The sequence below is a fragment of the Octopus sinensis genome, linkage group LG14 (genome assembly GCF_006345805.1).
Source record: "Octopus sinensis linkage group LG14, ASM634580v1, whole genome shotgun sequence".
NCBI lineage: Eukaryota > Metazoa > Mollusca > Cephalopoda > Octopoda > Octopodidae > Octopus > Octopus sinensis.
The window spans coordinates 60,146,306-60,158,951 of NC_043010.1; the positions used below are offsets into that span (position 1 = coordinate 60,146,306).

At 33.9% G+C, this 12,646-nt stretch overlaps 1 protein-coding gene across 4 annotated transcripts in view; it reads left to right on the forward strand.

Moving 5' to 3' along the window:
• The window catches only part of LOC115219116 (protocadherin-18-like), a 92,937-nt gene that overhangs the window by 73,351 nt on the left and 6,940 nt on the right, over positions 1 to 12,646 (forward strand). The window contains exons 3-4 of one of the 4 annotated variants that reach the window (XM_036509262.1): positions 6,489 to 6,654; positions 11,959 to 12,083. The exons of 1 other annotated variant lie outside the window; for it this stretch is intronic. In XM_036509262.1, coding sequence (XP_036365155.1) covers positions 6,489 to 6,654; positions 11,959 to 12,083 — 291 coding nt within the window. The remainder of the gene's footprint in view (positions 1 to 6,488; positions 6,655 to 11,958; positions 12,084 to 12,646) is intronic. 2 more of the 4 variants (XR_005002005.1, XM_036509263.1) reach the window with 2 other exon arrangements.

Below are 12,646 nucleotides of genomic sequence, written 5' to 3' on the forward strand. Positions count from 1 at the left end.
TCAAAATAACATCCTTGTTAATGAAATGAACATGTAATACCTTTCATATAATAATAATAACAACAACAACAACAACAACAGACAATAATAAAGAGTGCAATATAATTTGTCATAAATTGGTTATTTAATGGTTTGAACGATATTTTGATAGCTCATCTGTCTTCTTCAAAATATTAAATGAAAACAACTGCAGAAAGTATAAATGAGGAAATCCTGTGTTCCTATTTTCATTACATCAATTTTCAATTTTCAATTTTGTAACTGGTAAAAGGAAAAAGAAGAGAAAAAGAAAAGAAAAAGAAAGGAGGAAACAGTCTAAGCATAAAGTAGTGTTGAAAACTGTTTTTCAGTAACCATAGATGTTTCTTCACAATATACCAATGTAAATCACAATGAGGGGGTGGAAGCATACATGAATGCCTTCAAAAAAACAGTCAAACAAAAGTACTTCATCTAAGTTTCTCTAAGTTATTGAAGTTTGTATAACAAAGTAACAGTGAAGTTTGGACAAAAATTTTACCACCAGACTAATGGTTGCACCATGGGTACCCCCATGGCAGTTAATTTCTCTGATGTCTTCATGATGGAATTTGAAACACAGTTAATTTCTTGCATGGTCATGAATCAATGCTCTGGTTATGGTTCATTGATGATGTCCTTTTTGTCAGTGAAGGATCACAGGACGGTTTAATTAACTTCTTGCATTTCTGTAATTGTTATGCAAACAATTATGGCTTTCAGACCAATATAAAATTTATGTCTGGTGTTTCAAAAATTAGCGCCGAGTTTTTGGACACAAAAGTTGAGTTTTCTCAAGGCAGAATAATGACAGAGTTATTTTGCAAGCCCACATCATCCTACATTTACCTCCACTGCCATTCCAATCATCCACATCATATAATTTGGTCAAATCAAGAAATCCCAATTTTTGAAGATAAAATGGATTTGCACTGATGTAGAGGATTATTGGGAACATGGAAAGGCTTTTGTACACCATTATGTCAAACGCAGTTACAGTGAATCATGATTAAAGGAAATCACAAATGATATACCTAAAATTAGCAAGGAAAGTCAAACATCCATGCATAATTTTAACAACCAAAGTAAAATCTGTGACAGAATTCCTTTAGTGATTAACTGGCACCAAAATGTTGCTGGTATTTCAAAAGTATTGCATAAAAATTACAAGCATATGGCAGAAAAATATTTTTATTTCAAACAGATATTCTCTCAGCCACCTATTGAAGCTTTAGAAGCAGAAAAATATTAACCACTACCTCTAACTCCAAGAAAACTATCAATGAAGTTTCTGAACACAGGATCTTGAAAAACAGCCACAGGAGAAGTAAACTCTATTTATTGTGCAACAAAATGAGTCAAGTCAATTCCATCATGAACAATAACAGAAATATTATGATTTATATGGAAGGTGGGACATGTAAAGATTCCCATTTGGTGTACACAACAGATTGCACCAAATACAACTTAATTTATGTTGGTTGAACAACAGAACAATTAAGCAAAAGATTCAATGGGCAAAGGTATGACATCAGGCAAAATAGTAGTGGGTTCAACAGAACATTTTATATCAAGCAGCTGCAATTTTGAGGAACACCTGAAAGCATACATCCTCAGAGAATATTTTGAATCTACTCTGTTTTCAGTACTCAAAATGCACGAGGACAATTTGTGAATTACTAACATCACGCCCGAGAGGAATGAATAAGATAACTGGTGAATTTCATCACATTTATGTGAAACTGTTTGACTAAATATTCTTTTTTTCTTTCTTTCTTTTTCCTTTTACCAGTTACAAAATTGAAAACTGATGTAATGTCATTCTATGAAAATGGGAACACAGGGTTTCCTCGTTTATATTTTGAATTTCTGTGTTTCTGCAGTCGTTTTCATTTTACATTTTGAACTTGAAGAAGATATTATTTACATTCGATGGATATTTGTCTTCATCTTGTTTGTTGTTAACACAATGTTTCGGCTGATATACCCTCCAGCCTTCTTCAGGCTGAAGGGTATATCAAGACCAAGGTCCAGTTAATAACATAACTCATGTTACACACATAAACACAGGCATGTGGCATAGTGATTAAGAGTGTGGTCTGCCAACCCCAAGATTCCGAGTTCAATTCCAGGCAGTGACCTGGAGGAGGAGGAGGATGACGACGAAAAATACCTTAGGAATGAGAAACTAGGTTCGAAATTTCCCCAAGACACCTGATGAAGGGTGGAAAGTAAATCAGCCAAAACATTGTGTTAACAACAAACAAGATGGAAAAATATCAGTCAAATGTAAATAATGTAAATAATTCCTCATCTCTTAAATATAAAACTGTATTAAGAAACTAAAACTCATAGTAAAACAAAACAGTGTGAGTTACACGGAGAGGAGGAGGCTGTGTACCGCTAATCATCACAAAAATAAGAACATAATGCTGCACCAGAAATTGCCCAAAACTACAAAAGAAAAACATTTGATAATTACAAGAATCCTTTATGCGATAATCACAAGGCCTGGAGTTTGGTAGGGAGGGAACCAGTCGGTAACATCAATCCAAGAACTCAACTGCTACTTATTTTATCAATCCCTAAAGGATGAAAGGCAAAGGTGACCTCAGTAGAGTGTTAACCCAGAACTTAGAGCTAGAAGAAATACTAAGAAGTTTGTCTAGAAAGGTAACAATTCTGCTGGTTCACTGAAAATATAAAAGGCAAAGTCAACCTCAGTAGAATTTGAACTCAGAACTAAAAAACACCAGAAGAAATGCCACTAAGCATGCAACCAGTTTTGCCTGATTGTCACCATAGTAATTAGAATAGTTTCTACATTATTATTTTGAGGTTTATATGATGAACCATTCTTCAGAAAACAAAGGGGTCGTTTCTATTACTGATTCACGTTAATACTTTTAAAGCATCATGTTGCTTGAGTACTGGCAGAGTTGTGTCCCTTCATTTTCTCTTCACCACAAAAGATGTAATATAAAGGAAATTTTCTATTTAACATATACCAGTGTATGTCTGTACCAGAAGATACTTGTATGTTTCCGTGCATGTTGGCAAATGTGTGTGTGTGTGTGTGTGTGTGTGTGTGTGCGTGTGTGCATTTGTGTACGTGAGTATTTGGTGAGACTGCATTTGGATGTATGCATTCATGTGATGTCCTTATGAATCATAATTTTTGTCTCTAAAATTAACTCATGTAATTTCATGTTATTTTACAAGAAGGAATCAGAATGTAAAAAAAAAAAACTTGTGGATGAAGCAAAGAAATGTTAATATGGTGGTGCTTTTTTTTAGAGACGAACGCTTAGATCAACGTGTTGAAATAGGAAAAATATAATACTTATTTGGTTTTCAAGTGGTCTTAGAAAAGAGGTGCAAAAATATATAGAGGAATGAGATAAGGAATACAAGTTTATACATTTTAGACTCATATAACACACCTGAGAGTGAAGCAAAACTGAGTGCCAGTAGTAAACGAAATTGAGATTCAGTTTGTAATTGCAATGAAAGAAGACCATTTTAGTATTATGAAAGTTCAAACATGTAGAGGTAAGCAAGAAAGTGTTAGCTACTGATAAACCAAATTTGATAAGGACTAAAATATACCTACTGTTTATAAGTGTTGGGCTCTATAATAAGGAGAATTTATGCCCAGATAAAATCAGTTGGGTAGTATATTTAATTTGTCATCCAGTTCAGTACCACTACCTGACCTGTGGGTACCTTTTGTAGAATCCACCTTGTAACATTCAGGTCAGATCAATGATCTGAAGACGACCTAACATTTCTCCCACCAGTCTCAGAAACCTTGCAAAAGGTTAAGGTCACCCACCTTCTTCATTTTTAAAAAAAAAGTAAATAAAATATTCAATCAAAGTTATCTGGAAATAAATTCAGTTGTTATTGAAGTTCTGCTGACCATACTCATACACAGGATATCCAAGAAGAGTTGATAAAAATACTTAACCTCAGTGTCTATCGCATAGACGAATACTTCAGTTTCCTAAGGATAAAATTATGTTAATGTTATTTGAGAGTATTTCTTTCATTGACTGCCAAACATGATGGGAGGTTCAGTTAAAAAAGAAACATTGTAGTAGATAAACAGAAATGTCTTTAAACTATAGCGGATAAGAAAGAAAGTAGTTTAATTTTGAAAGAAGATACTGTGGCAGGTAAGCAAAAGAAGTCTAGTAAAGTAGAAAGATAGACAAAAGTAGCTGAACAATATCCAAATATATTTATCGAGACAACTTCACATTTTGTTAGTTTTGGGATATGTTTTGAGATTCTAAATCCATATCCTAGTAAATAATTGCTAATGTCTAGAGTATTATTCAAGACTTTTGGATTATTTATCAGAACACATAAGAGAAATGATCCCCAGTAAACCAAGTTCTCAAGAGAAGGAGAATATATTTTGAAGTATCTGAGTATAAAATCTTTGATATGTATAAAAATGTTATCAGTAATATAAGCTCGTGAAGAATAAGTGTGATTTGGAGGAAATTAGCATAAGCAAGTTGGTACATACGTAAGCAGCCGAGTCAGTACCAATAACTAGTATCAGACTTGTAGGTTAAAGAAAACACAATTGCTGTCTTAACAACAATGACTACTGCTAAGATACTTAACGAGACACTTGATAAGTTTAAATGCAAATATACCCAGTGTCCAATATTAAGAAAAAAAGCACTTTTCAAGATGTTATTATAGACATCTATTTTTCAATAGTATATTTGCATTCACCTAGTTATCTCTTGACCTTTCTTCCACTGCATCACTATATGACCGTAGTCCTTTCTGACGGTCGAGATTTAGTTTGCAAATGTTTTTGACTGAATCTTTGATTATAACTGAAAAACTAGAAAGTGGGGGGTTTTTTTCACTTTCATAATAGTGATACATTCAGGCTCATATAGAAAAAATTAGAAATATAACTTACTAAACTATTGTGTAACCATTAATTATACCTTAAAATCCAGTGCAGGGGATTTTCTTAAATTGCATTATTTTAGCTTCTTAACCAGAAGAATTCCAGTTAATCAAACTTAAATCTTATAAAATAGAAAGGGGCTTCAGAAATTATGTTGGCTGAAATACTTAATTTTTGTGATTCATTTGTTAGCTTTTTATTTAAAAAAAAATAATTTGATATTTCATGATTTATTTTAATCAAGTGAAAAAAAACCTTTTCTGAGATAAGTTTTATTGACAGATTTTCATTAGTCAAACATATATTCCTTTCATACTTTATAACAGAACACCGATGACTGTACTATTTTAAATTTGATTTGTTTTGCATCATTCCTATTTTAAATTTATTTATTTACTCCTCAACTTTAATTAGTCATTGTTCTTCACCAACACAAATATAATCATTTCAAAATGTATATTACGCAGGAGTTATATACCTTGAATTTATTTGAGCTTCCTGAGTTGTATGCCTTGTAATAATGTGGTTAATTTCTTATAATTAACAAAGTCAGATAGACTCAATTTGAACCCAAGATATTGCCACCAAGTGTTCTGTTGTTGTTGTACCACCTTCATTGTCACCTTATTAATAACAAGTATGCAAGCTGCTGGCAGATTCATTAGTACAACAGACAAAATGCTTAGCAACAACATTCATTGGTCATGAAGTTCTGAGTTCAAATTCTATTGAGGCTGACTTTGCTTTTCGCCCTTCTAGAGTTGGATAAAATAAGTACCAGTTGAATTCTGGGGGTCGATATAATCGACTAGACCCATCCTCCGAAATTTCAGCCCTTGTGCCTAAAGGAAATTTAATCAATATTTTTCCTTTTCTAAATAAAGTCCAAATGTTGTTTTTTTTCCAAATATATGGATAAGTATTGCAGAGTAGAGGGAAACTCCAAGGGAACTGATTCTCTTATCTTACCTCAATTTTCAATTTAATCTAATATTAATTTACTGCATTTAGCAGGGTCCATTCTGTTGCAGTCATTCATACCTGACCCCTAGTGTTCTTTCTAATTTCATTCTTCTTACAGATATCCAGGCTAAGCACCTTATTTAAGCATCCAGACTATATTAAACTAAAAGAAATTTTCTTTTAAAAACTTGCATAGGCATCACAACACCCTATTTTCCTTCTTGAAGAAACTCTGTATAAGAAACAGACTTTACCACATACAATGATTGAAAAAGAACCACTAAATACTTGTGATAATTAGCTCTAAGTATTTATAAGAATAAGTTCTGTGCAAGAGTAAAGTTCTTAAACTGAATCAATGATTAGGTCTTAATTCCAAGTTGGAATAGTGTCACTTATATCCCTAATGATCTTGGGAAAGTTGAGCATCATGGCTTCTCCTTTGTCCCTTGCATATGAGATTTGATACTTCATGTCTATGTAAAAGAAATAAATTAGTATTTATAAGAAATAGTATGGTACTATTTTCTTTAATTATTTGGGATTTTTTTTTCTTCAAATCCCTCAGATGTATCATGAGTCAATGGAAATAGCACCACACAGTGAACAGCCTCAACAGAATACTGAGAATGGCTCCCGCTATCTCACTGACACAATGCCAACACAGGGAGACAGCAGCCATTGTTGGACTAAGGGCTTCACAGAGCAATATGAAGAAATTCCAGGAGTGTTAGGTGAATACATTTAATTTACTTATGCTATGATAAGTTCTAGGCTTCACTATTAAAATCATTAAAATTATTAACTACCTCTTAAAAATAGGAAATTATTATTTGCTCCTGTTCATATGCACAAGCACATTCAATGCCTTCTCTCTCATTAAATATCACCCTAAAAAGCACACACTTTTATGATTACTACTTATCAACACATTGTGCACATGTGTACGTGTAAATGTATGAATAACAGATGTCATATTCCTCCATCAGACAAATGTAATTTCCACTGTCAACATTATCAGTTTGGGAACTAAATTATTTCATAAATACTAGTTTTAAATATGTTAGTGTTTGTTATTGCCTCTCTTCATTGTTGTAGTGAATATAACAGTTTGGTAGATGGCTTCTGTGTTGCAATTCAAAATGCTTTGTACTCAGTTGTAATTAAACCTTCAGAATTTATATTTCAAACATTTTAGAATCAGTCATATTTGCTTTATCATTTTAATTTAACCTACTAATAAAACTAAAACTACAATTGCCCCTTAACTGTGGCTGGCCTGGTGCTGATTATTCTGATCCAATTTAGAAGTTATTTTAAATAACATCAATTAAAATTGTCTTCCTTGAATAGTTTAACTAGAATAAAGCTTTCATCCAAAGAACAGCTTAATATTTTCTTTTTAATTACTAAATACATGATCCTTAGCCTTTTTATTCCTTTCTATTTCTTTTCTTGTTTTCATCTACTTTGCACTGCTCAATCTATGTATTCCAGTTTATTGACATTGAGTCAAATACAAAACAGCCACAAGTTTACACTTTAGTTTTCAGAAAATTGTCCCTTATGCTTACTCACCATTCATCAGGCCAATGATGTGAACTCTTTTGGAAATATATTTGCATTAGATGAAGAAATTATGCTTGATTTACAAAGACAATTTTCTTTCTCCTGACTAATTGCATTTTACATTCTACCTAAAGTTAATCAGATATCTCCCTTATGCTAGTGAATAACTGTCATCAGAATTTATTCATGCCATTTCAAATTTAACCCAGTATGCATGCTAGAAAAACAAAAAATCAACCCAAATTTTTACATGTCTTAAGTCGGAACCTAACTAACTTGACTACATGGTATCATTAAATATCACCATGTTATTGATCTCAAGGAATCAAACCCACAAAATTGAGTAGCCTCTATTCACAAACCATCACAAACAAACTATCACATTCTTAGCAAGTGCTTTTGTGATGCATCAAAGAAACTAAGTTACTTTTTCAGAGCTAGCTAACTTTACACAAAATTTGAATTCACCTTGCACTGGCTACAGCTCATATATCTAAGACAAGCCAATAGCCTTATCATACGCATGTTAGATCATATCCCAAGTAAGGATTTCTGTCTAAACAGTAAGCTTTCAATCAACACTATACTATCTGCAACCAGCCTACAACTAGTATTCTCCTCCTATCTCTTACACCACTATCACAGACAGGCTACAGCAAATATTCTGCTCAATACCACAGATTTGCTTGTCAGTTGCTTGACCTTAACCAGTTGAGCATGTCCCTTAGTGCATCTTTGATCATGAGCAGAAGTAGTGGGGGAGCATCATAGCCATGTGTTGAGATGAATTTTTTGTGGCTTGAATGAATAATTTGCCTCTGAAAACGTGGATGTTTTGTTCATCATCCTTAAGTAACCCTCATTCAGGGACCTTAAGAGCAGGATGAGCTGCTCAACCCAAGGAAAATTCTAACAAGACCCCACCTACAAGGTGATGCGCTGTTTGTATTGATACAACATCATCATGTCATGCACTTAAGATTATGTTGCATGCACCTGGAGTACCCTTATCAGATGGGCAGTGATGATGGATATATTGAGTTTTGTATATTTGTACCCAAGTGCCACTTTGATGGCATGCACTGCTCTCTCCCTCAATCATAATAGTAATGATTAAAGACTGGAGGAAGAGGATACAAATGAAATTGGAAAAGACATGGAAAAAACTGGAGCAATTAAATAGGATAATGAGAAAGAAACAGCCCAATAAGACAAAAGTGAGAACTTAGAAGAGGCCAGAAAGACAAAACAAAATGCAGAGTGGTAAATGGAGAGGCAACCTGGAACTGCGGCAAAACGAAAGAATGTCAGAATTGAACTCAATGGGACTGAAGTTGTAGAAAATATCAAATTGGAAAGGATCAGAGCACATCCTAATGAATACCTGCAGCAGGAATGTGTCTCTAGTTGGATGATAAGTGGACGAATGTTATGTTTTAAGGATCCTTTGAAAAGTAAATTGGTGCCAAATTTTCAAGTTATAATCTGTTCACCACTTACATGGAATCTTATGATTAGTGTCTTGGTGGAAAAGTTGTATCATTATCTGGAAAGTAACAGTTTACTTCCAGAAGAACAGGTGGGGGTAAAGGAGGTGAAGTAGGGCAACTAAAGACCAGTTGTTAGTGGATTAAATGGTAATTAGAAACTGCAGATGCAGATTAATGGGACTGGATGTAGTAGAGTTGGATTATAAAAAGAAGCATATGACATGATATCACACAGTTGGGTAAGTAAAACAATGAGCATGTTTGGTGTGATAGAAAATAGGAAGCAAATGGTCATTGAAAGTGTGAAACATTGGAATACTGAATTGTTTGGAGGAAAGGTGAACAGTAGACATGACATATACCAAGGTGATAGCTTATCTCCGTTACTATTTGTATTGGCTGTAGTATCACACAGTTTGATATGATGGACAGGTGAAAAAGCTTATGATTTAGGAAAAGAGTGTGGTCAGATAAATCATCTCCTCTTCATAGATTATATAAAGCTTTATACAAAAATGAGAAGTGGCTGGAAAGTCTTGTACATATTGTTCACATTTCTCAAATGAAGTAGGAATGGAATTGAAGATCAAAAATAGCACTATATTGATAATGAAATGTGGAAAACTTGAAGGAAGTCGAGAAATTGAGATGCCAAAGGGGCCAACAATGAAATTAACTGAGAAAGGACAAAGGTATAAGTATTTAGGAATACTGGAGGCAGATGAAATAAAACATGAAGAGATGAAACAAATTACAAGTAGGGAGTGTAGAAAGGGAGTGAGGAAAATATTACAATCAAGGTTGGATTCAAGAAATGCTATTCATCATCATCATCATCGTTTAACATCTGCCTGCCATGCGAGCATGAGTGGGACAGTTTCACAAGAGCCAGCCAGGCAGAAGCCTGCACCAGACTTCTGTTACTGCTTTGGCAGGATTTTTACAGCTGGATGCCCCTCCTAACACCAACCCCTCAGTAGAGTGGACTTGGTGCTTTTTACATGGCATAAGCAGACGAGGTCAGTTTTAGAAAGGTTTTTACAGCTTGAAGGCTTTTCTGAACACCAGCCACTTTACAATGTAGACTGGGTGCTTTTAAGTGGCACCTGCACTGACAGGGTCACTGAGTACTTGCAAGACAAAAAAAAAGAAAAAAACTTTCAAGAGGGGAGAAGGCATTGGAGAAGGTGATCTTTTGTTAGATGATGAAAAGTTATAGAGAGACAGAGAGACAGAAACAGGTGTCTTGCTGTAGAGGAAGTACAAGGCTACCCAGCAGGAGAGAGAGAAGAATGAAGGCAGAAACAGGTGCGCTACCACAAAGGAAATACATGGTTACCCAACCTGAGGCAAGTGCAGGAGACAGAGAGAGAGAGAGAGAGTGTGTGAGAAAGCAGGAACATAAATGGGATGGTTGAGTAAAGGAAGAGGAAGTGATAAATTGAAGAGTAATGCCTGTTAACAGATATGGAGCTGGAATTGTAGATTGGACAAAAGGCAAACGTGCAGAAACTTAACAGGAAAATTAGAAAATTGTTGACTATGTATGGAGCCTACCACCCAGAAGTTGGTACCAACTGGTTGTACTTGAAGAGAGATCAGGGTGGAAGAGACTTAATTGGTGTGGAAGAGTGTGTGCTGGTGGAATGAAACAGCTTAGTAGGTTTTTTACAGAACAGCACAGAAAAGTTACTGAAGGTAACAGGTGAGCAATACTGGACAAGTGAAAAGGACAGGAACGGAATTTGAACAGAACACATTAAAGAGATTGATAAGAAATCTTTGCATGGTCAATTTTGGAAAGCCTTTGAGGATGTATGTGGAACAATATTTGGGCTTAGTTGAAAAAGGGATGACTGAAAAAAAAAAGCAGGACAGCTCAAGATCAAGTAATGCAAACAAACAACTTGAGAAAATATGTATATGGGGAGAAGGTGTCAACAAAATGTAGAATATGAGGAATTTGGGATGAAATGATGGCAGACATTGTTGCAGAATGCTTTGAGTTGACCCAGGGAGAATATAAGAAACGAAGGTACGATCAAGTTGTGAAAGTTTTACACTGGAAGCTTTGTCAGAAAAGAGTCAGAAGTACATGATACAATCATTGAGTAGAAAGTTGAGTCAAGAACATGCATGATTTTGCAGGATCTTCAAATTCAAACAGATGAAAAGATTGAACATAACAAGCCAGATACTACAATAATAGACAAGGAAAATTGAATTTTCTTATTGATTCATCCATCATGTCCATTAGATATCAGTATTATAAAAAAAAGCAGATGCAAAGTTGAAAAAATACAACCCCTTAGAACTTGAGATTCCAAGGCTTTGGAACATAAATGTGTTAAAGTTGTACCAATGATAATTGGTGCATTAAGGCCTGTGAGTGGTGACATAGACAAATGGATAAAGGAGATTGGAATGGAATGCCCTGTAGAGCTTCTACAGATGGTTTGCCTCTGAGGAACAGGAAAGATCATCAGAAGGGTTTTGAGCACTTGATGGCTTATTGAAATCATAGAGGTAGCTAAGGTTATGGGGAGTAACTCACTACCCACATAAATTCTACAAGGTATAAGATCAACCCTGAATCAAGTCGAATAATAATAACCACTTCCTTTAGATACTTAGTACATTCGTCATTTGAAATATCCTGTTTAAGAAAGCTTGTAATTTCATAAAAATATCAGCAAAAAATAACAATTATGTTTCATGAAAAAATATTAATCTTTTAAAGAGATAAATTTTACTTTTGAAGATACTAGTGACAAAAAATCAGTACTGAATAAGATCCATTTATTATGATTGTTACTTTATTAGTTTACTGACCATTGTGTATGTTTGTTTGCATGAGAAAAATTACTGCAGAAATAGTACAATTGAATTTCTAGGTTATATATTGTCCTTCAGACACATACATAACCCAGGGTTAGTAATCAATGTAACAATTTTTATTATGACCACATTATTTTGTAGATTATAAAAGGGGACTTCAACAACCTAAACAGGAAAACTCAGGATTGAAACAACATTTTTCTAACCAGGTATATTTAATGGAGAGACAAAGATTAACATCCCCACAGTCCCAAGTTATTAATTTGGTAGGTTGAACATCACAAACTAAAAGTGATGTTGATTTTTTTTTTTCTTTGACTGCTTGAAATAAATAAATCTAAGTGATTTGATATATTAACGTTTAAACTTCTGATTATCAGGCAGCAATTTATTTGTAAATATTTGTATGAATAAGAAAGGCAATGGAAACTGATTATTTGTTTAATGAATAAAATATGAAATAAGTGAAAATGAAAAAAAAAAAAATCACATTTCCAGGTTCAAAGAATTTCAAAATGCTGGCAATAGAAAGGTTTTGTTTAAAGCAGTTTATCAAGTTATTTTTTGTTTATTATACATTAAAATTTGTCAGATATTTTCCTTGTTGCTCTACTTTTCAAGGCTCCTAACTCTTCCAAATTCTGCACATTGACTCCCATACAAATGTTGATATCTGTACAAATATTTATAACTTTGAAATCACTCCAAGATTGTTATTCTTCAGTTCTTCATATTAAAGTTTATATAATATCGTTATCCTTAGAATTTGTTACCTCCACTTAAATCATCTTCTATGTAATTATATCCACCTTATTACTCCTCTTTCAGA